Genomic DNA, 23,701 nt, shown 5'->3' with positions numbered 1-23,701 from the left:
GGTCGCCACCTGAGCCGCTGGGTAACTGACTGGGCTGTTTGATGATGAAGAGCTGTCATCTGGTTGGAGGGGGATGGTGGAGGGGATTGGGAGGCAGGGCTACACATGGATCATAGGAGTCTATTGCTTTTGATGTGAACTGGCAGAATTGGCTTTCCTGTAGAGGGGTGTTGAAAGAAAGATGGAAAGGGGGGAGGACAAAAAAAATAATTCCCTTTGAAATGCAAGGCACAAATAGAGCACAGAGTGCCTTCGACCACCTGCAAGAGGCGAGGAAGTGAGGATCTTTGTACTTGCTTTGTGCCGAAATTGTACTTTTCCCCTACTCATTTCTCTGTAGCCAATTCTGTTCTCCCCTCTAAAAACCTTCCAAAAGTTTCACTTTGAAATGCTGGTGTTGCCATCCCCAACCCCAGCTGTGGTTTTTACCCAGCTGTTTGATGTTGCTGACCATAGTAAATCAACAGAGGTAGAATAGCAGTCCAGACTCTGGGGGAGGGTGTTCAACAAGCAAAAGGTGGGTTTAACATTTATCCATGTCTTGATCAGGCTTAAATCGTGCCATGGTGGGGCCGGTGCCAGTCAAATGGCCGGTGTCAAAACATCAGTGGGGGCAGTTTAGCACCAAAGCCAATCCCAATCTAATGAGCCTTTCATTTCCTCAAAGAGTAGTGTTGGAATGCTGGCAAAGGGTGAAACAGTCCAACAATTGTTCTGGGCTCGTTTCGAACTCCAGTTCAGATCTCTCTGTGATTGCCTTTCCTAAGTTCGTTCAATGGTTTTCCCAAAAAAATGACAGCTTGAAGTGATCAGTTCTGGGCTTCTTGGAAAGGGGGTAAAGAATGGTCTTTGTTTGGTGGATTACTTGAGGCGAGTCACTGAAAGGTACCGTTTCCAATCTGTTTGCAATTCAACGGAGTGTGTCAGTTGTTTAAAGATGGAATTTGTATTAGGGGAAACAGCGCCACTGGTCGCCCCCACCGCCTTTGTTATTGTTTGAACAAGGTGAGGAGGGTCACCGTGTGGTAAAGAAGACTTGCAGTACACATTCTTGTGTTCTATCGCGTGTCCAGTATTCGTTGTTGGAAGTAACTTCTTTGTTGTTGTAATAGCCCCAACGGACGTGGCCGTTTCACCATTACGGATTCCTGCTTTAAGAAGCTGGTTGATCTACATTTTTGATTCATCGACGCTTGGGTGAAATACAATCTGCAGTACCCCACTGTCATGTCGTCCCTGCTATCACTAAGATGCAATTTGAGGGGTGGCATCTACGTGTTTCCAAAGTAAAATCCTACAAACCCAACACTACCACCTTTCCATCTGTAATCTACTGGCAGAAATAGGAGTCAACGTGCAGAATATAAAACCATTTGAAGTTTCCTTTTTAGAGACGCTTGTGGATAACACGAGGGAGGGGTTGGGTTAATGGTGGGGGTTGCATTTGGAGGTACACCGTGCACAACCTATCCCAACTCAAATTCTATTGTCTCTTTGCAAGAACACACTAGGCCTGCTCGCCATGCTAAAATGGAAATGACTGGATAATGGAGTGGGAATTAATTTACCTCAAAGTGCTTTAGGGGGTTCCAGAATTATCCTCATGTTCGGTCTAGTTTAAACTAAAAGGTTATGAGAAGCCAATGCAGCTATTTTGGAAAGGTGTAGAAACACAGCCAAATGCGCTGTTCAATATGAGAGCACGGTAGCTACTGGCAAACATTATGACCTTGACATTCTGAAGGTGGAAAAGAAAGTCTCTTCAATTTCCATTTGCCACAAGCAATATTAAAAGCCACATTGTCTCTTTGGCAGGTTTCTAAAAAAACACACTCTACCAAATCTGTCACAAAAGGCTGCAATTTCAAGATGAACATTCATGTTGCGACGAAGAGAAATTGCCAATGTTAAACAAGGCTGTCTGCTGAAACAAAATGATGGACGATTCCTTGTTAGCAGATCACAAGAGTCGATCAAATAAGGCTTCTCCCAACTTTGAGATTTTTCACTCCACCCCAGTCCGGTTAAATGAGAAACACAAATGTCTCACCCCATAATATACCTTTTCTGTAATTGCTTTATTATCTTATGCACAATATCTACAGTTCTCTTACATGCATACAGTTCCAGACTAGCATTCCTCATAAGACGGTTATTCCCCATAATAATGCTTCCTCTTGAAACTCAATACCTCTCCAGTCTTTCCAAATAACAAGAGATTAGTCCTGCTTCATTCGTAATAACCCTTCGCTCTGCATTGAATTTGTGGCAGCTTTGAGAGAGAATAACCGTGCGACGGGGGCTAGCTTGGGTTCATATTACTGTGTAGGAGGGCAATAATGGGGATTCAGTGGGCCCCGTCTCCATGCTAGGACACCTTTGGCCCTAACAAAACACTGCCGTCGTCACAGTTACCCTGCCATTTCACGGCTGGGGCTGGAAAGGGCTAATCAATGTACCCCCTGCCTGCCACTCACAATCAGCTCCAATCACAGAGCGCACCACTGCACATAGACTTACCCAAGCAGAGAAGCCCTATTTTTGTTGGCTGTGATCTGGGAAAGGAGGGAAGGAAGGAAGCAGGGGAGGAAGGAAGGTAGCAGGAGAGGAAGGAAGGTAGCAGGGGAGGAAAGAAGGTAACAGGGGAGGAAGGAAGGTAGCAGGGGAGGAAGGAAGGAAGCAGGGGAGGAAGGAAGGTAGCAGGGGGGGAAGGAAGGAAGCAGGGGAGGAAGGAAGGAAGCAGGAGGAAGGCAGGAAGCAGGGGAGGAGGAAGGAAGCAGGGGAGGAAGGAAGGAAGCAGGGGAGGAAGGAAGGTAGCAGGGGAGGAAGGAAGGTAGCAGGGGAGGAAGGAAGGTAGCAGGGGAGGAAGGAAGGAAGCAGGGGAGGAAGGAAGGTAGCAGGGGAGGAAGGAAGGTAGCAGGGGAGGAAGGAAGGTAGCAGGGGAGGAAGGAAGGTAGCAGGGGAGGAAGGAAGGTAGCAGGGGAGGAAGGAGGGAAGCAGGGGGGGAAGGAGGGAAGCAGAGGAGGAAGGAGGGATGACGGAGCTCGTCACTGCATACAAACCGACCAGGGCACAGCATTTTTATTTTTTGTTGTCGACTGCAGTCAAAGGAGAGAGAGACGGGAGTTGGAGGGAAGAAAAGCAGGGGGCACTTCAGCATGCAACCGGGCTGGCTTTGTGTGTGTGTGTGTGTGTGTGTGTGTGTGTGTGTGTGTGTGTGTGTGTGTGTGTGTGAGAATCATTCTGCCGACACCTCTGGTCTTGGCCTCATTAGAATGACAAAGCAAAGAGCTTCTCTGGATGAGGGGGTGGGATGAAAGGGGGTTGGAGAGGAGGGAAAGCACAATGGGAGCTGCTTTGAGGTACATGTGCCACTGGCTGCACACTTCTTCCACCCAGAGAATTAACTCGCCAGCCGAAGCGACTGGCCGTACACTATGCATTAAGATGAAGCCAAGAGCATTAAAGGCTTCCTCAGCGTGGGGGATCAAAGGAGCTTACACTCACCGTCAGAAAGCACTTCCAGTTTATCTTATGGCAGGGCTGCCCAACCCTCTTCCTGGAGATCTACCGTCCTGTGGGTTCAGTCCAACCCTAATTTAACACCTGATTCTACTAATTAGCTGCTCAACAAGACTGAATCAGATATGATAAATCAGGGTTGGGCTGAAAACCTACAGAACGGTAAGATCTCCAGGAAGAGGGTTGGGCTGAAAACCCACAGGACGGTAGATCTCCAGGAAGAGGGTTGGGCTGAAAACCCACAGGACGGTAGATCTCCAGGAAGAGGGTTGGGCTGAAAACCCACAGGACGGTAGATCTCCAGGAAGAGGGTTGGGCTGAAAACCCACAGGACGGTAGATCTCCAGGAAGAGGGTTGGGCTGAAAACCCACAGGACGGTAGATCTCCAGGAAGACGGCCTTCCACTCCGAAATTCTCAAATCTGACCCACTTCTAAAAACCAGGAAGGAAGGTCGCCCCGAATAATCTGGGAGCGGATGTCTTATTAACACGGCAAGGTAGTCGGAGTGAGGTCAGGCATGCGGCTGGTCCAAGCATAACTCAAAACAACTACATGCATCCGTTTCAGTGCAGTGATATTCTAAAGCAAATCCATGCCTAGGTACATCCCTGGCCGTGACCCCACTCTCCAAGGGTGTCTTAGGGGGAGTTGGGACATTTCCATTTCACACCCGTACAGGTTACCCACTTGTACATGCAGTGAAACAAGACAAATATAAGCAACCCCAATTTGACCTTTGATGTCATTCTGAGTCTTCTCATTGGTTCAAGATGCATTAGCATGGATCTACTAGTCAATAGCATCATAACATATTCAGATGAGGGATAGGTATGGTGGGGGGTGAAAGACAAACAGAGGGTAAACAGGCTAACAGACTGGAGGTAAACATGTAGCCTCACACACAGAGGAACCTCAACAAGTGGGAATGTTTACTAGGTAGAACTCAAACTTCCACTGAGCACGGTTACATGCACACAATAGTGTGATTATTGTGGACAGACAGGTTAATATAATAGTTTGTTTAAAATGTGTACATGCTTTGCAAGAAGAACGATTTCCCAGAATAAGCCTATTTTACATGGACACAACTGAAATCAGGCTACTAAATGGGACTTTTAATAAATACAGAAAATCACCAATCAGAATCAAACAGTCTACCACAGTGACCATGGTATCCTTGCGGATACTTTTTGACGTATAAAGTTTGAATGCGAAAACGATTTATACGGATGCATACTCAATTCACTCGTACAGAAGAGAGAGGCTTGCGCTACCCGGTGCTGGCACATGTGCAGATCAAATACACTGCTGGACCGCCGATTAAGCAGTTTTACATGTCCTGATCATTTGAAAGATTGCTCAGAAATCCAGGTGTTTTAATCGGCGCGTGCTTAATTAGATTATGACCGTACGCCGATTACGATAAGCAGAGTAAGGTGTTTTACGTGACTAATGCCGCACTCGACCTTCTGCCATATTTAATATGGAATTATTAGTGTGCATGTAAACGTACTGTGACCCAACATGAGGGTCACTATGGGAGGTATGGGAAGCCTTTTTTGGCCGCAGGTAGCTATCTGGTATTGGTCTAGAAACCATAGCCAGGAGGTTGGAGGTTGAGTAGAACAAACGTATCGTTTGTTCTACTCAACCTCCAACCTCCTGGCTATGGTTTCTAGACCAATACCAGATAGCTACCTGCGGCCAAAAAAGGCTTCCCATACCTCCCATAGAGACTCCTGTACCTTTTAACAAGACCTTGGAAAATATTCCCTTACAATTCCCCATTGATGCGGTCATTGGTTATTGTAGCCTTGGGTAACAACGTGGCTATTAATGGTCTGGTTATTTTATCAGCATGAAGCCATTGCGAAGCATTAAATCATCAGAGGTCAATAACGCACGGGCCCGAGAGCATTTCCTCTGAGTCTCGGGGGAAACTGCGGCTGATAGGATTCCAAAACAAGACTCTTTGCGTTGTGGCAGGAACAACGTATTTCCGCGTGCTCACTCAATCGCTCCGACGCATATTCAATATTGACCGAGCAGAGTAGACTTGAATAAATGTCTTCGCTGACAATTGACAAGGAGGCAGAGAAAGTACAATAGGCCTAATCCTCTCTGTATTGCTCCCCTCTAGCTTTCGCTCTTACTCTCTGCCTCATTTATCTTTAAAAAAAAAAAGTTCACTTCCTAACACTCATAGCTTATTGCATAATGTTTACTCCCCTTACAAACACTAGATATTGTTCTGAAATGAAACACTAAGAAATATCTGGTGTGTGAAACGAGCTCGGATTGGATTCTGTCATAACTGCACCTAGAAAAGCTTTGCAAGCCTGTAGTAAATAAAGCACATTTCTGTCTAGCATAGCACTTCCCCAAGCTTTATTATGGTATATATAGTAAGAGTAATGGGTTTGGTTTAGGACTCATCCCACACATTATACTGACAGGAAGCTGTCTTGTCAAAAAGTATGCGTAAAGTGAAACGTGATTCTAGATATTGATTGACACAAGACGAAAGGCATAAATTACACTTAGTATTCATTCTCCCATGGTCAGAGCTTGTAGGAAATATCAGAATATTATGAAAATGTTAAGACTCACAATCTTTCCAAAGTAGACAGCCCGATGAAGGATCCATTCTTCAGTTCCTGAATTTTGTTGTTGCTTAAAATCCTGAAGGAAAAAAAAGATGTAGGAATTCTTTAAATGAAGTTGACAAATGTACAGCAGCTTTCAGCAGTAATTAGTATTAGCAGAATTTTAACTCAACTACATTTCACATACTAAAACGTGCTCATCACCTAACAAGAATGAGTCTACTTTGGACATTTGAAAATTCCTTCAACACTGGAAAAAAAGCCCAGCTCTAGTAATCCCATCCTATTGTCCCTCAACCCTCCATTCATGGAATGTTCTCTAGTGCCAGAAAGAGGCCAGGGAAAAACAACTTTAGCTTCTGCCCTCCATTTTCTTTCATGATGCTAAACTGGTAGCACGTGTCTCTACAGGGTACAATCCGTCCAGGTTGGTGAGATGTGATAAAGTCGGTGGATGCATACTTTCCATCAACCCTCTTCCCGCTTTGATGATTAAAAGGTATGATAATGTGATCCAAAGCGGCAGTGACTCACTTTGAGATCGTTTCCAGAGTGCCACAAGAAGTCATTTGATGCAATGCTATACGCTTGATCGTAGACACCGGTAGTTCAGGTGTCTTGTCTTGACCTTCGATAATGATAGATGCGTTGGCAACCAGGCATTATCTTTTTATAGGGGTTAGATCCACAAGTCACTGGTATTGCTAAATCTAGGTTCAGACTAGTCCTGGTCAGGGCAACAATGACTCAATGAAAGTATGCAGAACTTGCCTGAGAGAAATCTGATGTGTAGATATGGTAAGATGCATCACCTCTATATACTATCAAGCAGATAACAGATAAAGCATTGTACAAAGTGCTTAAGTATTGTACTTATTGACCCCTTATGAATTTGAGAGAAGATGCTATCAGGTAATCAACTTTGTGAGTGCCAAATACCTCACCAGGAGCACATTGCCTGCCCTCCCGGACATTTACAGCACCCGGTGTCACAGGAAGGCCAAGAAGATCATCAAGGACCTCAGCCACGACCTGTTCACCCAGCTACAAGGCGGAGACCATACAGGTGCATCAGATCTGACACCGAGAGACTGAAACACAGCTTCTATCTCCAGGCCATCAGACTGTTAGTCACCACTAGTCTAGCCGCCGCCCAGTACCCTGCCTTGAATCTTAGTAACGGTTACTTAGCCAGTTACCACCCAGTACTCGACTCTGCACCTTAGAGACTGTTGCCCCATGTATATACTCATCGAACAATGGTCACTTTAATCATGTTTGGATACAGCTTTGCACATTTCATACACTACTGTTCAAAAGTTTGGGGTCACTTAGAAATGTCCTTGTTTTGAAATAAAAGCAATTTTTTTGTGGATTAAAATAACACCAAATTGATCAGAAATACAGTGTAGATATTGTTAATGTTGTAAATGACTATTGTAGCTGGAAATGGCTGATGTTTAATGGAATACATAGGTGTACATTATCAGTAACCATCACTCCTGTGTTCCAATGGCACATTGTGTTAGCTAATCCAGGTTTTTCATTTTAAAAGGCTAATTTATCATTAGAAAACCCCTTTTCAATTATGTTAGCACAGTTGAAAACTGTTGTTTTGATTAAAGAAGCAATACAACTGGCCTTCTTTAGACTAGTTGAGCATCTGGAGCATCAGCGTTTGTGGGTTCGATTACAGGCTCAAAATGGCCCGAAATAAAGCACTTTCTTCTGAAACTCGTGAGTCTATTCTTGTTTTGAGAAATTAAGGCTATTCCATACGAGAAATTATCAAGAAACTGAAGTTCTCATATGCTGTGTACTACTCCCTTCACAGAACAGTTCAAACTGGCGCTAACCAGAATAGAAAGAGGAGTTGGAGGCCCCGGTGCACAACTGAGCAAGAGGACAAGTACATTAGAATGTCTAGTTTGAGAAACAGACACCTTAAGTCCTCAACTGGCAGCTTCATTAAATAGTACCCGCAAAACACCCGTCTCAACGTCAACAGTGAAAAGGCCAGGATGCTAGCCTGGATGTCCTTTGGGTGGTGGACCATTTTCGATACACATGGGAAACTGTTGAGCGTGAAAAACCCAGGGGCGTTGTAGTTCTTGACACACTCAAACCGGTGCCTGGCACCTACTATCATACCCAATTAAAAGGCATATGTTGTCTTGTCCATTCACCCTGTGAATGGCACACATACACAATCCATGTCTCAATTGTCTCAAAGCCTTAAAAAAAATGTAAGGCGTCTCCTCCCCTTCATCTATAGTGATTGAAGTGGATTTAACAAGTGACATCAATAACAAATCATAAACTGACCAGGTGAAGACTGTCATGGAAAGAGCAGGTGTTCCTAATGTTTTGTATACTCTGTGTACATAGACTAATTAAACATCTTTCATTGAATCAGACGGTTCATTTTTCCCCCTCAGACCGTGAGGGAAGTCAGTCATTCCAATACTGAATAATGGTAAAGTACCCCTTACTGGTTCTAACAGCCGACCAATCAGTTTGCTGCCGACTTTTAGCAACATTTTGTAAAAAATTTATTTGTCAGGATAGTATTTATCTGTAAACAGAGAGAGAAGGGCACTCAGCATGCAATGTACTGACGCAAATGACTGATGAATGGTTGAAAGAAATGTATAATAAGAAGATTGTGGAAGCTGTACAGTCATTATCGACCTTAACCTGTTGCTGAAAAAATCGTGTGTTATGGCTGTTCAACCTCAGATTGCCATATTGTGGAGTCAGAGCTATGTAATAGAACAGAGAGTTTTCTTTAATGGAAGCTTCTCTAATGTTAAATATCTAAAGTGTGGTTCTCTTGGCCCTTTACTCTTTTCGATTTTTTACTAATAACCTGCCACCGGCATCAAACAAAGACTATCTATTAGAGGTCGACCGATTAATCGGAATGGCCAATTAATTAGGGCCGATTTCAAGTTTTCATAACAATCGGAAATCTGTATTTTTGGACACCGATTTGACCGATAAAAAAATAATTATGTATACACCTTTTATTTAATCTTTATTTAACTAGGCAGGTCAGTTAAGAACACATTCTTATTTTCAATGACGGCCTAGGTGGGTTAACTGCCTTGTTCAGGGGAAGAACAACAGATTTTTACCTTGTCAGCTCAGGGATTCAATCTTGCAACCTTACAGTTAACTAGTCCAACGCTCTAACCACCTGATTACATTGCACTCCACGAGGAGACTGCCTGTTACGCGAATGCAGTAAGCCAAGGTAAGTTGCTAGCTAGCATTAAACTTCTTATAAAAAAATCAATCAATCATAATCACTAGTTAACTACACGGTTTATGATAGTACTAGTTTATCTAGCGTGTCCCGCGTTGCATATAATCGATGCGGTGCGTATCGTTGCTCCAATGTGTATCAAACCAGTAAATATTTTTAAACCTGCATATTTAGCTAAAAGAAATCCAGGTTAGCAGGCAATATTAAAAAGGTGAAATTGTGTCACTTCTCTTGCGTTCATTGCACGCAGAGTCATTGTATATGCAACAGTTTGGGCCGCCTAATTTGCCAGAATTTTACGTAATTATTACATAACATCTCTAAAACTAAAAGCCTTGTATTTGGTACAAATCATTCCCTATGTTCTAGACCTCAGATGAATCTGATAATGAATAATATAATGTAGCTGCTGAGCAAGTTGAGGAGACTAAATTAAATTACTTGGTGGTGCCTTGGATTGTAAACATTCATGGTCAAAACATATTGATTCAATGGTTGTAAAGATGGGGAGAGGTATGTCCGTGATTACGGGATTTGACGCCACACTCCACAAAGCAAGTCCTCCAGGCTTTAGATGAATCTTATCGTGATTGCCTCGTCTTATGGTCAGGTGCTGCGAAGAAGGACCTAGTTAAGCTGCAGCTGGCTGAGAACAGAGCGGTACGTGTTGCTCTTCACTGTAATCAGAGGTCTAATACTCTGCATGCCAGTCTCTCTTGGCTAAAAGTAGAGGAGAGACTTACTGCATTACTTCTTTTTTTACAAGAAGTCTTTGTTACAAGAAATTCCTAATTGTTTGCACAATAAATTTACACCCAGCTCTGACACACACACTGACTCCACCAGACATGCAAGCCTTGTGTCTTTTCAGTCCCCAAATCAAGAACAAATTCAAAAAAACGTACAGTATGATATAGAGCCATGATTGCGCGGAACTCCCTTCCATTTCATATTGCTCTAGCGAACAGCTAAAAATCAACAGATAAAGCAACACCTCACGGCACAATGTCTCTCCCCTATTTGACCTAGATAGTTTGTGTGTATTTACTGATATGTGCAGGTGTGAAAGTATAATTACTTTCTTCCTGGAACAGAACCTCCTAAAAATTGTATGGGCCTAATCATAGAATTGCTATTAATTCAATAGGATCTCTGTGGGCCTAGTTATAAAAGATTTGCCATTTAACTTTAAAAACCTATTACCTTTTATTTTGTGGCATAAACACAACAAGTCATGATGTTCTCGTCTGATTGTCAAACAATCACTTCAAAAAAGGGCTCATTTACTAGGCTACCCCCGCACGTTCATCCACTTTAAATATATTTCCAGCCTCAAAACAGTTGTGAATGGAAAGAGACATCTGTTTCTCTCTACGTCTAGTCTAGGACAACAGTCATTTTACACAAGACACCATTTGGAGATGGTTATTAAGCCATAATTTAGGCATCGACTGCTGTCCACACGTGTCTTTGTGTCGGCCACTCATCTCCGCCTTGGCAAAATGTCCGTGTTCTCATCGAACCACATCGCATTTTGGAGCATAGGGCTGTACCACCCGTTTTCAAGTCCATTCGCTCATTTTCCATTTATCTGACATGCGGTAATGATCAAAAGTAATGGCCTACAGTTTCTGACATTTTCTTTTTATTATTGTGATTGACTCATGTACCGGACCACCTTACCCCTGGCTATGTGTGACGATTTCATTTGAAGTAGTTCTTCCCTTCAGCTGTTCTTTTCTATTAATGTTCCGCGTTATGTCACGTTTCATGTTTGTGTGGACTCCAGGAAGAACAGCTGCTAATGGGGATCCTAATAAAAAAACTTTTTTATTTAAAATTGATACATTTTATGAAAGTCTCTTTATTCAAGGGTGAAAAACCCTTGAATGCTAAAATGGGAGAAGCCTTGCAGAAATCATACAAATCGGGGAATTTAGGGTTTCTAACTTCAATTACCAAAGTTTTTTTTTAATTTTTAAAAATGGTGGCTTGAGCCAAAAGCATATGGTATCCAATTAACAACAAAAACTGTTTTGACCAATGGGTAAACGAACAGTGCAGATAATCCTTGAAGAAAACCAACGGTCCAACACGCTTGTCTCGATCACAATCCGTTTAAAAGTTGAGTTTTTACCCTTGCAGGATGGCCGGAATTAGGGTGACTAAATCAGAGGCCAGAGGGAAAAAAAAGAGTGGTCAAAATTCCAACCTGGTCTCAGAGCATTTCGTATTATTCCATTTAGTATGATATGTTACGTTTGCTATGGTTACATAAGACAGATAGTTACGTGAGGCAAAAACAAAAGGAAGGTGGTTGGTCGGGGTGGATGGGTATAACATAGAGTTCGAATCTCATCATGGACAACTTTAGCATTTTAGCAACTTTTCAACTACTTACTTCTACTTAGCATGTAAGCGAACCCTTCCCCTAACCTTAACCCCTAACCTAGACACCTAGCTAGAATTTGTAACATAAGTTTAGCAAATTCATAACATATTTCCCCCCCCAAAAAACTGGACCGCTATGTCAACAGAGCTTGGTGCTTATTATCGGATGTATAAGGTTAAGATTTCCAACTTTTTAGATTTGTTTTTATATTGTTAGAGAATGACCCCACTGAACGATTCAGAACATTAATAATTATATTTGTCTTAGTAAAAATGTATTTTATAGCATAAGGAAGTGAATTTATCACCAAAGTGCTTTTAACAGTCATTGGTTTACTCTAAAAAACATTGGTCAGAGAAAATGTCCTGTGACAGAAGCAGTGCCATACATGTCAGAAGAAAAAACAAAGAGCAGGGACATTTTTGGCCCCAAAATACACTTTATTCCACCTTTCTTCAGATTTTTAATCATGCTCGTCACCTTTCACAGTATAGTATGTTATTCAATAGTATGTTAATATCACTATTCAATTACTAAGCCTTTGGAGGAAGAGGGTGTGAGAAGAGGGGGCTTGTGGTCGCCCTATTTTTTGGCTTTCTGGGGGGGGATGTGGTGGGTCACACACACACAACCAGTACCCACAACCCCCGGCCAGATTGGAGTCATTAAAGGGTGTTGAGGGCTAGCTTTATTACAGGGTTGGCCGGTGGAGACTCATTTTATATTTTCTCTTCCCTGCTAAAAACCCCTCAGAGAGGGAACACAAACAGTTCCTGTGTTTCACGGCTGGCCCGTGCAGACTTTTCTCCCTGCTGAAACTCCAGATGTCGGAGCTTGGCGAGGAACGGGACTGCAAAGACTATCACAGCTCTCGACACGTACCGATGATATAGGCAGAGCCACAGGGGCCTCGCATAAAGTGCCCGGGTCGAGAAAATCTCATTTGCATTGAGGAATAACTGGTTTGACTGATTTCTATAGCCTACTTGATTGCTATATTATATGGTTTAGGGAGGGATGGTCTAAAAACACAATTCCACTGTGAATAAATAATAGTTAAAGTACATGAATGGTTCTTGCACTGATGATAATGTGCACAAAGACGAAAGCAAGCAACACTACAAATTAATTACGTTTGTATATTTGTGGGGGGAACAGCATACAGCTTTGTTTATCCACAAATATCCCTGCTATTTTCTTAGAAAACTGCATAATTCAGTATAGACTGGATTCAGAATGAAAAAAATCTGCACAGCTATATTACAAATACACACACACACACACACACACACACACACACACTGTTTGGAATTCTTCCAAGTCCGTTTAGATAAATATGCACTTCTGACCTTGTGACTCTTTGACTGTCAAAATACATCTGTGTAAGAGAATTCTCCTGAGTCGTGAGCTTTGTTCTCGCTCTTCTCCGGAGTCTCACCCATGACTGGTGTGTGACATCCGTGAAGGGAGCTGCTAAGCTTCCAGGACTGCAGAAAAACTTGCATATAGTTTACCATAAACAGCTTCCTCTAAACAGCGGGTGTTTATAGTTCTGTTGACCACTCATAATATTCACATCTTCATTGGAACAACGGTTCTGCATTGTAGATGAATAGAGGAGCCTACGATGAAGAACAGATAGTCACCCTGTGCTGTAGAATTGATTTTGAAAAGTATGTCAAAGTAGGCCTATAGACTGCGCTGTTTCATACGTGAAAGTTCAGTTCAAGTCGGAAGTTTACATACACCTTAGTCAAATACATACAAATACAAATACATACTCAGTTTCACAATTCCTGACATTTAATCCAACTAAAAATTCCCTGAATTAGGGCAGTCGGGTTTGTAGGCCTCCTTGCTCGCACACGCTTTTTCAATTCTGCCCACAAATGTTGTATAGGATTGGAGGTCAGGGCTTTGTGATGGCCACTCCAATACCTGGACTTTGTTGTCCTTAAGATATTTTGCCACAACTTTGGTAGTACGCTTGGGGTCATTGTCCATTTGGAAGAGCCATTTGCGACCAAGATTTAACTTCCTGAATGATGTCTTGAGATGTTGCTTCAATATATCCACATAATTTTCCTCCCTCATGAAGCCATCTATGTTGTGAAGTGCACCAGTCCCTCCTGCAGCAAAGCATCCCCATGTCTGATGCTGTGATTCACGGTTGGGATGGTGTTCTTCGGCTTGCAAGCCTCCCACTTTTTCCTCCAAACATAACGATGGCCATTATGGCCAAACAGTTCTATTTTTGTTTCATCAGACCAGAGGACATTTCTCCAAAAAGTATGATCCTTGTCCCCATGTGCAGTTGCAAACCATTTGTCCCCATGTGCAGTTGGAAACCATATGTCAATATAGGACTCATTTTACTGTTGATACTTTTGTACCCGTTTCCTCAAGCATCTTCACAAGGTCCTTTGCTGTTGTTCTGGGATTGATTTGCACTTTTCGCACCAAAGTACATTAATCTCTAGGAGACAGAACGCATCTCTTTCCTGAGAGTATGATGGTGGCATGGTCCCATGGTGTTTATACTTGTGTACTATTGTTTGTACAGATGAACGTGGTACCGTCAGGCGTTTGGAAATTGCTCCCAAGGATGAACCAGACTTGTGGAGGTCTACAAAATAAATTCAGAGGTCTACAGCACCCGATGTCACAGGAAGGCCAAAAAAATCATCAAGGACAACAACCACCCGAGCCACTGCCTGTTCACCCCATATCATCCAGAAGGCGAGGTCAGTACAGGTGCATCAAAGCTGGTACTGAGAGACTGAAGAACTTTTGCTTGACATCAAAAGTTCTTCAGTGGCTTTCACTTTTACGCAAATGCTGCCATCAATCCACAGTTTCTGGTTGGGGAAGGTTTTAATAGTCACAGTGGGTACAACATCACCGATGCACTTGCTAATAAAGTCGCTCACCGAATCAGCGTATACATCAATGTTGTTGTCTGAGGTTATCCGGAACGTATCCCTGTCCACGTGATCGAAGCAATCTTGAAGAGTGGAATCAGATTGATCAGACCAGCACTGAACAGACCTGAGCGTTTCCTGTTTTCGTTTCTGTCTATAGGCTGGGAGCAACAAATTGGAGTCGTGATCAGATTTGCCGAAAGGAAGGCGAGGGAGGGCTTGTATGAGTAGCAATGATCCAGAATTTTGCCAACTCGGGTCACCCATTTGACTGGCTGAAAAAAATGTAGGGAGCCTTGTTTTCAGATTAGCCTTATTAAAATCCCCAGCTACAATAAATACATCCTCAGGATATGTGGTTTCCAGTTTACATAGAGTGGAATGAAGTTATTTCAGGGCCATTGAGGCGTCTGCTTGGGGGGGGTAATATACGGCTGTGATTATAATCGAAGACTCCAACCTAGGTGTATGTAAACTTCTGACTTCAACTGTAGCTGGCTCCAACGGCATTTGATTATCAATACATACACTGAACAAAAATATAAAATGCAACATGTAAAGTGTTGGTCCCATGTTTCATGAACTGAAATAAAAGATCACAGGAATGTTCCATGTGCACAAAAAGCTTATTTCGCTAAAATGGTGTGCACAAATTTCTCTTTACATCCCTGTTATTGAGCATTTCTCATTTGCCAGGTTAATCCATCCACCTGACTGGTGTGGCATACCAAAAAGCTGATTAACCTCTTGAAGCTAGGGGGCACTATTTTTATGTTTGGTAAAATAACGTTCCCAAAGTAAACAGCCTATTTCTCATGACCAGATGCTAAAATATGCATATAATTGGCAGATTAGGATAGAAAACACTAAAGTTTCCAAAACTAAAAATATTGTCTGCGGGTATAACAGAATTGATATTACAGGCGAAAGCCTGAGGATAATCCAATCAGGAAGTGCCTCTTATATTGAAACCTCTGTGTTCCTATGCATGCCTGTCCTCCATTTAAAGGGATATCAACCTGTTTCCTTTTTCTGTGGCTTCCCTAAGGTGTCAGTCTTTAAACATAGTTTCAGGCTTTTATTTTGAAAGATTAGCCTGAAGGATCACATTGTGTAAGTGGAGAGGTGGGGGCTCTCAGAGTGAGATGGTGCGCAATTGGGTGAAGCGGCCATTGTTCCTCCCACTGTTATGGAAAAAGCTACACACTCGATTGATATATTATCAAATATATATTTTAAAAACTACCTGAGGAATGATTATAAACTTTGACATGTTTCTGTGGACATTATGAAGACTATTTGGAATTTCCGTCTGCGTTGTCGTGACCGCTCTTTCCTGTGGATTTCTGAACATAACGCGACAAACAAACGTCGGTATTTTGGGTATAAAAATTATCTTTATGGAACAAAAGGAATATTTGCTGTGTAACTGGGAGTCTTGTGAAGAAGATCAAAGGTAAACGGTTCATTTGATTGATTTTCTGATTTTCGTGACCAAGCTTCCTGATGCTAAGTGTACATAATGCTATGCTATCGATAAACTTACACAAACGCTTGGATTGCTTTCACTGTAAAGCATAATTTCAAAATCTGAGACGAAAGGGTGATTAACAAAAGGCCAAGCTGTGTTTCAAAATATTGCACTGTTGGCCTTTACAGATTCTGCCATTATGCTACTAAAGTTACCAGCAATAGGCTGGGTGTTGGCAACCTTTTCCATTTGGAGTGCCAATTTATCTTACCATTTCCTCCGATCTGAATGACAGTTATGATTTTCATATGCACGTTTTCATGGAATAGTTTAATTAAATTAAACTAAAGTCTTTGTATCTCAAAATCAGTGTCATGTGGTTAATCAACATCCTATCTAATTGAAAATGATACAAATCTAAAAGTAACTTCTATTGCCAACTTAGTAAAAATCGCCTACATAAAGCCAACAAATAAAAACATTACAGCCTGCAGGTAGCAAGTATCCTGATGCCAATGCAAGGCCTGTCCACAACGAACTTGAAACATTGTATCAACTCAGTCATGCTAGCAAACTTGCAACATTGTATAAAATGTAATGCAACAGTGAGCTAGGTACAGACACAGCTGTAGGATATTTGTGCAAGGGATAAAAAGTAATCAGGTATTTTATGACGGTTTAACTGGATCAGAGCTCAACAGCAAGTAGCGTTTGAAAGGGAAAGAGCTTGAAGTGTTTTTCAAATAAATTGAGGAACTATTGTCATCCTCAATGGATTCTAAAAACAGACTGTTCACTTGCTCTTTGATGGGAAGAAAAATTACTTTGAGAAGCTCAACAGCACATTAGTGGTGGTCATTTAAGACAAATCAGAAATACCAATCAGACATCCCCAAATGGGCACATTTATAGGCCTACATTTGCGCACAGCCCAGGTAGCCGAGACATGCATTGATATGCGCAATCAGGTGTGCGTCTTTATTCAACCGTGGACAGGAGTGCTCCAAAAAAAGACAAAGAATAAGTTGACAAAACTCGCAAATGGAATGAAATAAACTAAAATGTTGTTCCTCACAAGTGCTGCATAGGTTGTGAGCTCTGCAAACAACGTGTCCACTCCAACAATAAGAATGGTAACCGACTGTAATAATAATAAAATAATAAATAGATTACATTAACAGAAATTACCGTAACCAAACAAGCATTGTGGAGCTTACATTATGGGAATTAACAGTAAATGAACTATTGGTGACATACAGAATGTAATGGGGAATTGAGAGACTAACAAACAAAGGGCAAACAGTTCACACAATGAAGTTACGAAACAATGAATGTGCATCTTAGCCAAACTCCCCTTCTGCTTGGACCGTTCCATCCCTGCGGCTGTCTTGTGTGCCATGAAAAAAATATATATATGCAACTGCTTGACTAAAAAAAATAATCTCAGTCGACCAACAGCCTATCGACCAAACAATTAACTAAATGGGGTCAGCCCTAAGAGAGATAGATCCACACAAATCTCTCGTAATATGCTCTAATGTAATAGGGACTGTAAATCACAAGAATTGTAGCCTCTATCATACAAACCGTGCGTGTTGTCAAGCCTAACTGACTGAACTCTCTCTCTCTGGTTTCACCACCATTCCACCATTGCGATAATTCCTCATCAATAAAAAAAAAAAACACTCATAAAAATAACAAAACAGGCAAACTAATGTTCTGTTCTCCCCGTGCTCTTCAAGTGAAGCAAAATAACTCAAAAGATAAAACACACCACCTACAATACGGCTATTCTTTCCCAGAATGGGCCTATCAGTCTTGAAGGTAAGGTTGTACTCTTTTCACAACAGAAAATCCAGCCATTTGAATCGGCCCCAGGTTATTAGCACTAAAGTTAACCAGGGATTGAGTAAAAACAAAAAAAAAGTCAGCCACTATACAACCCCCCCAAAGGCAACAACAACAAAAAAGCCTTGCAACACTTTCTTTATGCTTAGAAGGCTTAACAAAGGACGACCTGAAGGAGAGCTGGAGCCCTTTAGAACACACAGGGGTAACAACGTTTCTGACGGCAATTGAGCTCATAAAAAAATAAAAATAAACCCTGCTAAAGAGACTCCACCATTCACTAAGCTCACACAGAGAGAGGGGATGGGCTGTGTTGGTGAAAGAAAAGGAGCGCTCAATAGCTGTGGTGCTGCCGAGCTTCGGGAGGAGCCTTACTTTAAGCCCTTTACCTCTTGCCAGTCAATATTAAAAAAGGGGAAACTATGAACATTCATCAAATGTATCTGATTGAGATAGGAGGGTAGGCATCATAATACTTAATTACATCTGATGAAATAGCGGTTAAAGGTGACCCTGGCACTTTCTCTCCACTCCCTGAAACTGTGGTAACAACCAGAACGCTTGGGAGACCATAAGGAAACTCCTCAGAAATTCCCATAGATTATTCTTTAACTAAGTTATGAATTGGCAGCCTGCGTATTCTGCAAAATGAAGGCCTGAATATTGTCTTGCATTTGGAAGGAAAAATACCTCATCTTTGAAAGAAATCACTGAGGTCACTTGTCATACAAGAGCAGACTATGCGGTGTCACTCTCTCACAGCTATAAGCCGGACAATATCTCCTTTTAATTCCAATGATCTACGTTAAAGCGTGTATAGAAAACAGTCACCTTACAGCTCCTTTACGTGCAAGAGGTAGAGGTCGACCAATTATGATTTCTCAATGCCGATTGTTGCGGGACCAAAAAAGCCGATACCGATTAATCAGCCGTTTTTATAAAAAGATGTGTGTGTGTGATATATATATATATATATCACACACACACACACACACACACACACACACACACACACACACACTTGTCTTTTTGTAATAATGACAATTACAACCATGCTGAATGAACAATGAACACTTATTTTAACTTAATATTATACATAAATAAATACATAATGAAACATGCTCAATTTGGTTTAAATAATGTAAAAACAGTGTTGGAGAAGAAAGTAAAAGTGCAATATGTGCCATGTAAAAAAAGCTAACGTTTAAGTTCCTTGCTCAGAACATGAGAACATATGAAAGCTGGTGGTTCAATATCCCCTGTTCTTCAATTTTCCCAGTTAAGAGGTTTTAGATTGTAGTTAGGAATTATGACGCGTCGGCTATTCCTCTCTATACCATTTGTATTTCACATATCTTTGACTATTGGATGTTCTAATAGGCACGTTAGTATTGCCGGCCTAATCTCAGGAGTTGATAGGCTTGAATCAAGCATTGCTAAAAGCTGCTGGCAAATGCAGTAAAGTTTGAATGAATGCTTACGAGCCTGCTGCCGCCTACCACCGCTCAGTCAGACTGCTCTATCAAATCAGACTTAATATTATTAACACAGAAATATGAGCCTTAGGTCCTTAATATTGTCAAATCCGGAAACTATCATTTAGAAAACAAAACATGCATTCTTTCAGTGAAATACAGAACCGTTACGTATTTTATCTAACAGGTGGCAACCCAAAGTCTAAATATTTCTGTTACATTGCACAACCTTCAATGTTATGTCATAATTATGTACAATTCTGGCAAATTAGTTCGCAACGAGCTAGGCAGCCCAAACTGCATATGCAAAATACAGGGCTAACAGACAACTGAATAGAAACCAAGAACTGGAGCCTTTCAGATAGACAAACAAGAAGGCCCAGATCCTTGTACAGAAATTCAGGTGCACATAAGACCAAGCCCAAAATGAATAGCCTAGCCTTTGAACTTGAGGCCCAAGTATGGTCTGGCAAACCAAATGCTCAACCGGTCTGAGTGTGCAAGGAGAGACTGTGAGCCGCCTGGATGTGAACACTCAGCCGCCAGTCATTGCCTCGCCTTCGGGATTTGGTTCTCCTCTCCAAACATCAGACAACAGCAATGAAAAACACAGGGGGCGTTGCGTTAACCCAAACGCATGCCTGAAAAGCAAAACAAACCTTTCTAGCCACCGGACATGCGTGACAGCGTACTCTTGGGTACTAGTGACACAAGCACTTCAAAAGGCCGCCATCCTGCCTACCTCCCCTTTTCATGTAGGAGCAGCGAAACAAATCAAGAGAACAACAGAGAGGATTCTACCTTCAGATGCCACAACTAAATTCAGCTCACTCATAACGTAAACAATGATGTCAAATATAGTGGTGAGAGAACGTAGGCTTGTAAATGACTCGTCTTTGTCATGCATTTAAAACGTTTTGTAAAATGTAAATGTATTTTTACCGCAAGTTTCAAGTCAATCTATTATGGAGTTAGCTACTCCATTCTAAAAACATGGTCCACTGGCATTCACTGCAGGTTAAGTATTCAGGAAACTGGATGCATACCAGGCCATCCCCCATGATTCCCTGCTGCTGTGAACCTTGTGTTTACTGCTCCTAACTGTGTCGTCAAACTGCACTTGCTTTTCCTGCAGTGGGGTGGAAATCCCTGCCTCGTGCTGACATCAGTTCCACACTCTTCGGTGGACTCCAGGTGTGCTCTGGGCCGCATAGTCATGCCCAGGTGATTGCTGGGAAGGATCCAAGAGGGGCTGTTCTAATGTAGGGTAAAACATGAACAGGAACAGCCTCACACACATGCAGTTGCACATATACTCTTCAAACGACACACCTGAAATTATCACACTGTGCGGAAGGAGCAAAGGTTATGCTAGCACGAGGCCTCATTTTACAAAAAAACTTTTCTGACAAGAGAACAAGCTGGTTGTGTCGATGCGTTTGTGTCATTTCTCTCAGATTCCTTTGGCATGCAGTATCGGTTGGAGAGTCCAAATGCTGGGAATGCAGCACTCATCCTTTCTCCACAGAGGCATTCAGCAGCCTGAACTCACAGGGTCCCCAAATACTTTCCCTATGAGCCTAATGAGTTTGACTTTTAAACCAATCAAAGTTATCCAGCCATTTTGATTACAAACAATGTCCAACTAACATTTTTCTAAATCATAGTCCTCAGTTACTCTGACTAAAATGTCTAGATGAATTTTGTTGATGATTCAAGAAAGTTTTAAACTTGTCTTTGTTATTCGCTTTAAAGCTGCAATATGCAGAAATCACGACGCCATTTCCTGGTTGCAAAACAAATTTTTTTTTGAAGGCTATCTTATTTCAATTTATGTGACAAAACAAGCAGTCTGGATAGCGTATCATTGTACCATCTAAACCGCTGTGAAATATGTTTTCTATAACCAAAAATATTGTATTTTCAGCTGTTTGATGCTAGTGTACAAAAAAAAGAAGCAAAAATCGGAACTTCAGAGCGGGAAGCGTAGACATATTGCACATAGAATAGATCTACTGCTTCTTAGATTTGCTCTCATTGAGAATGCGAGACCTATAACTCACATTTATATGTGAATTTAGTCAGTTTACCCAAAAAGTTACATATTGTAGCTTTACCTATGAGCTGCTCAGTTTGGCTAAAGGTCAGATGATCCCTCCAGACAGGAAACAGGAAGTATGTGTGTCAAAAAGGTATGATTAATGGGTCTCTAATTACACCCAACATGAATCACTGCATCGGACCATGTCTTTAATTTACTGACAAGCAAGTCTGTCAATAGACCATTTCAAATCTCCCAAAAACAAGTCTGGAAAGGGACTGATAATGATGCACCAATTCAACACATTTAGAACATGTTATGGTGGTTTCACAGACCCTAGACCAGTGGTTAAGGCTGGATACAATTGTGTGAACTCTGTCCAGAAACATCCATTATCTGCACAAGTCAGAGGTAGCTCTAGATAAGCCATTCCCTGAGATAATGGCGTGGTAATCCAAACTAAACCAGATAGAAAGGTTTATTTACCCACAATGGTGGGTCTGACAGAGGTCATCTTGACATAGAAACTTCACTGGGGAAACGTTGTAACTTTTGCATACCACGGACTTAAAGATGAAATGCCCACAAAACAATCCATGTATGTGGTGTGCTTAACCAGAAGTTAAGAACTATCTAATTGGCAGTCCATTTTTTAAGATAAACCGAAAGAGCTATCCAAATTTCCTAACACTATCAATTTAGTTTTTTTGCACTTTCTCTCCTCCCAACTTTAGCTTTTGGGGCCAGAAGGCAGGGTGAACTTCTTGGCCACACAGAACAAAAGTGAGAGGTAATAGGGCATGACTGGGATCTACAGTGTCCAGGCAGGGGGAAGTGATTGATTTTCAGGGTCAGGGAAGGTCGGGTGGAGCAGCTGGGATCAGGTCAGTCCAGGCCCAGTGTCCAGACCGCTGTTAACCCCTCTGACAGGGCACAGAGAGGTCGTAAACGAGCCCCAAAATGTAGCAGCCAAAAAGAGAGCGAGGTTTCATGGAAAGCAGTCACTTTCATCTGGACAGAGTTGCAGTGAGTCTATTTGACAGAAACCTTGACAAAAAAACTTTAAGAGACCCATGGGGAAGTTTAGTGGGAAACCCATAGGAATGCCTGAGAACTTTGCAATGTGTGCAATCTAATTAGCGCTCTTGTTCTGCAGTGACCAACTCTCAGACCTTGAATCATGGAGCTTGGTTCAATGCTCAAGACAGGAATATGTTTCCACTCCCAATCAATCACTGTCGGGCAGAACAAAATGATGGCCATCCAAGCAGTTGAGATGTAAGGAATTGTAAGGAAGGAAAAAAGAAAGATTGCATACCATGACGGGGGTAATAACATCTCAATCAATCACTGACTTAACCAACATCACGCCTAGTCAGAGTAGAAAAATAATCCTTGAGGAACTACAAGTTTCTTTGGAAGAACTTAAAAATGAAGAAAAAGCAACACCCACATCAATCCACACCTACATCCTCTGTTTTAAAGTTCTAGAGGCCCACGTACAATCACTAAGCCTAATTCCTTGCATTCTTGCCTCCTATTTTTGGAAGAGGGACTGGAAGTGGCCACTAGAAGAGAGACAACTGCACCAATGAGGCTTTTGATACATGCTTGACGTAGCCTCTTGAAAAGACATCCCATCACGTGGTTTGTCATTAATTTAGCACCAAACAAAAAAAGGCACCCAACAACACATAGATCAAATTAGGCAAAGGCTCAACCTTTCATCAACCAAGTCACAAAAAATGCCTTTTCCATCTCTTGGGCCAATGAAATTAGGTATTACTGTAGAGTACTAGTATAATGAACTGATGCTCTTGGCTGGTGTAGACTCCAAAACACTTTAGTCTTCTCTCCATCGGGGTAACTGCATGTGCAATATGCTGTGGTGGTTTAATGGTACACAGTGTGGTTGCATTACACAAATAGCTGTGTTGTGGCAATGAAAATTATTACCAACCACACACTAGATGTGTTCAACAATCTCAGTATACGTGTCTGCTTAGCCTATATAAATACCCTTGGGATGCCATACAATTATACACTGCATTTACCATTTTAAACTGTATTCTGGTCACTGACATTTCCATCATACAGGACTATCTGTTAGAAAGGATACTACTATTGTTAAGCAGCTAACGAGGGATGGACGTGG

At 41.8% G+C, this 23,701-nt stretch overlaps 1 protein-coding gene across 1 annotated transcript in view; it reads right to left on the bottom strand.

The window, feature by feature from the left end:
• adgra3 (adhesion G protein-coupled receptor A3) overlaps positions 1-23,701 on the bottom strand; it is a 53,951-nt gene that overhangs the window by 27,179 nt on the left and 3,071 nt on the right. Inside the window, exon 2 of the mRNA XM_035753141.2 lies at positions 6,135-6,206. Coding sequence (XP_035609034.1) covers positions 6,135-6,206 — 72 coding nt within the window. The remainder of the gene's footprint in view (positions 1-6,134; positions 6,207-23,701) is intronic.

The sequence above is a fragment of the Oncorhynchus keta genome, chromosome 35 (assembly GCF_023373465.1).
Source record: "Oncorhynchus keta strain PuntledgeMale-10-30-2019 chromosome 35, Oket_V2, whole genome shotgun sequence".
NCBI classification, from domain to species: Eukaryota; Metazoa; Chordata; class Actinopteri; order Salmoniformes; family Salmonidae; genus Oncorhynchus; species Oncorhynchus keta.
Note: the sequence above shows the minus strand (reverse complement) of the source record. Positions and strands in the feature narration are given on the sequence as shown.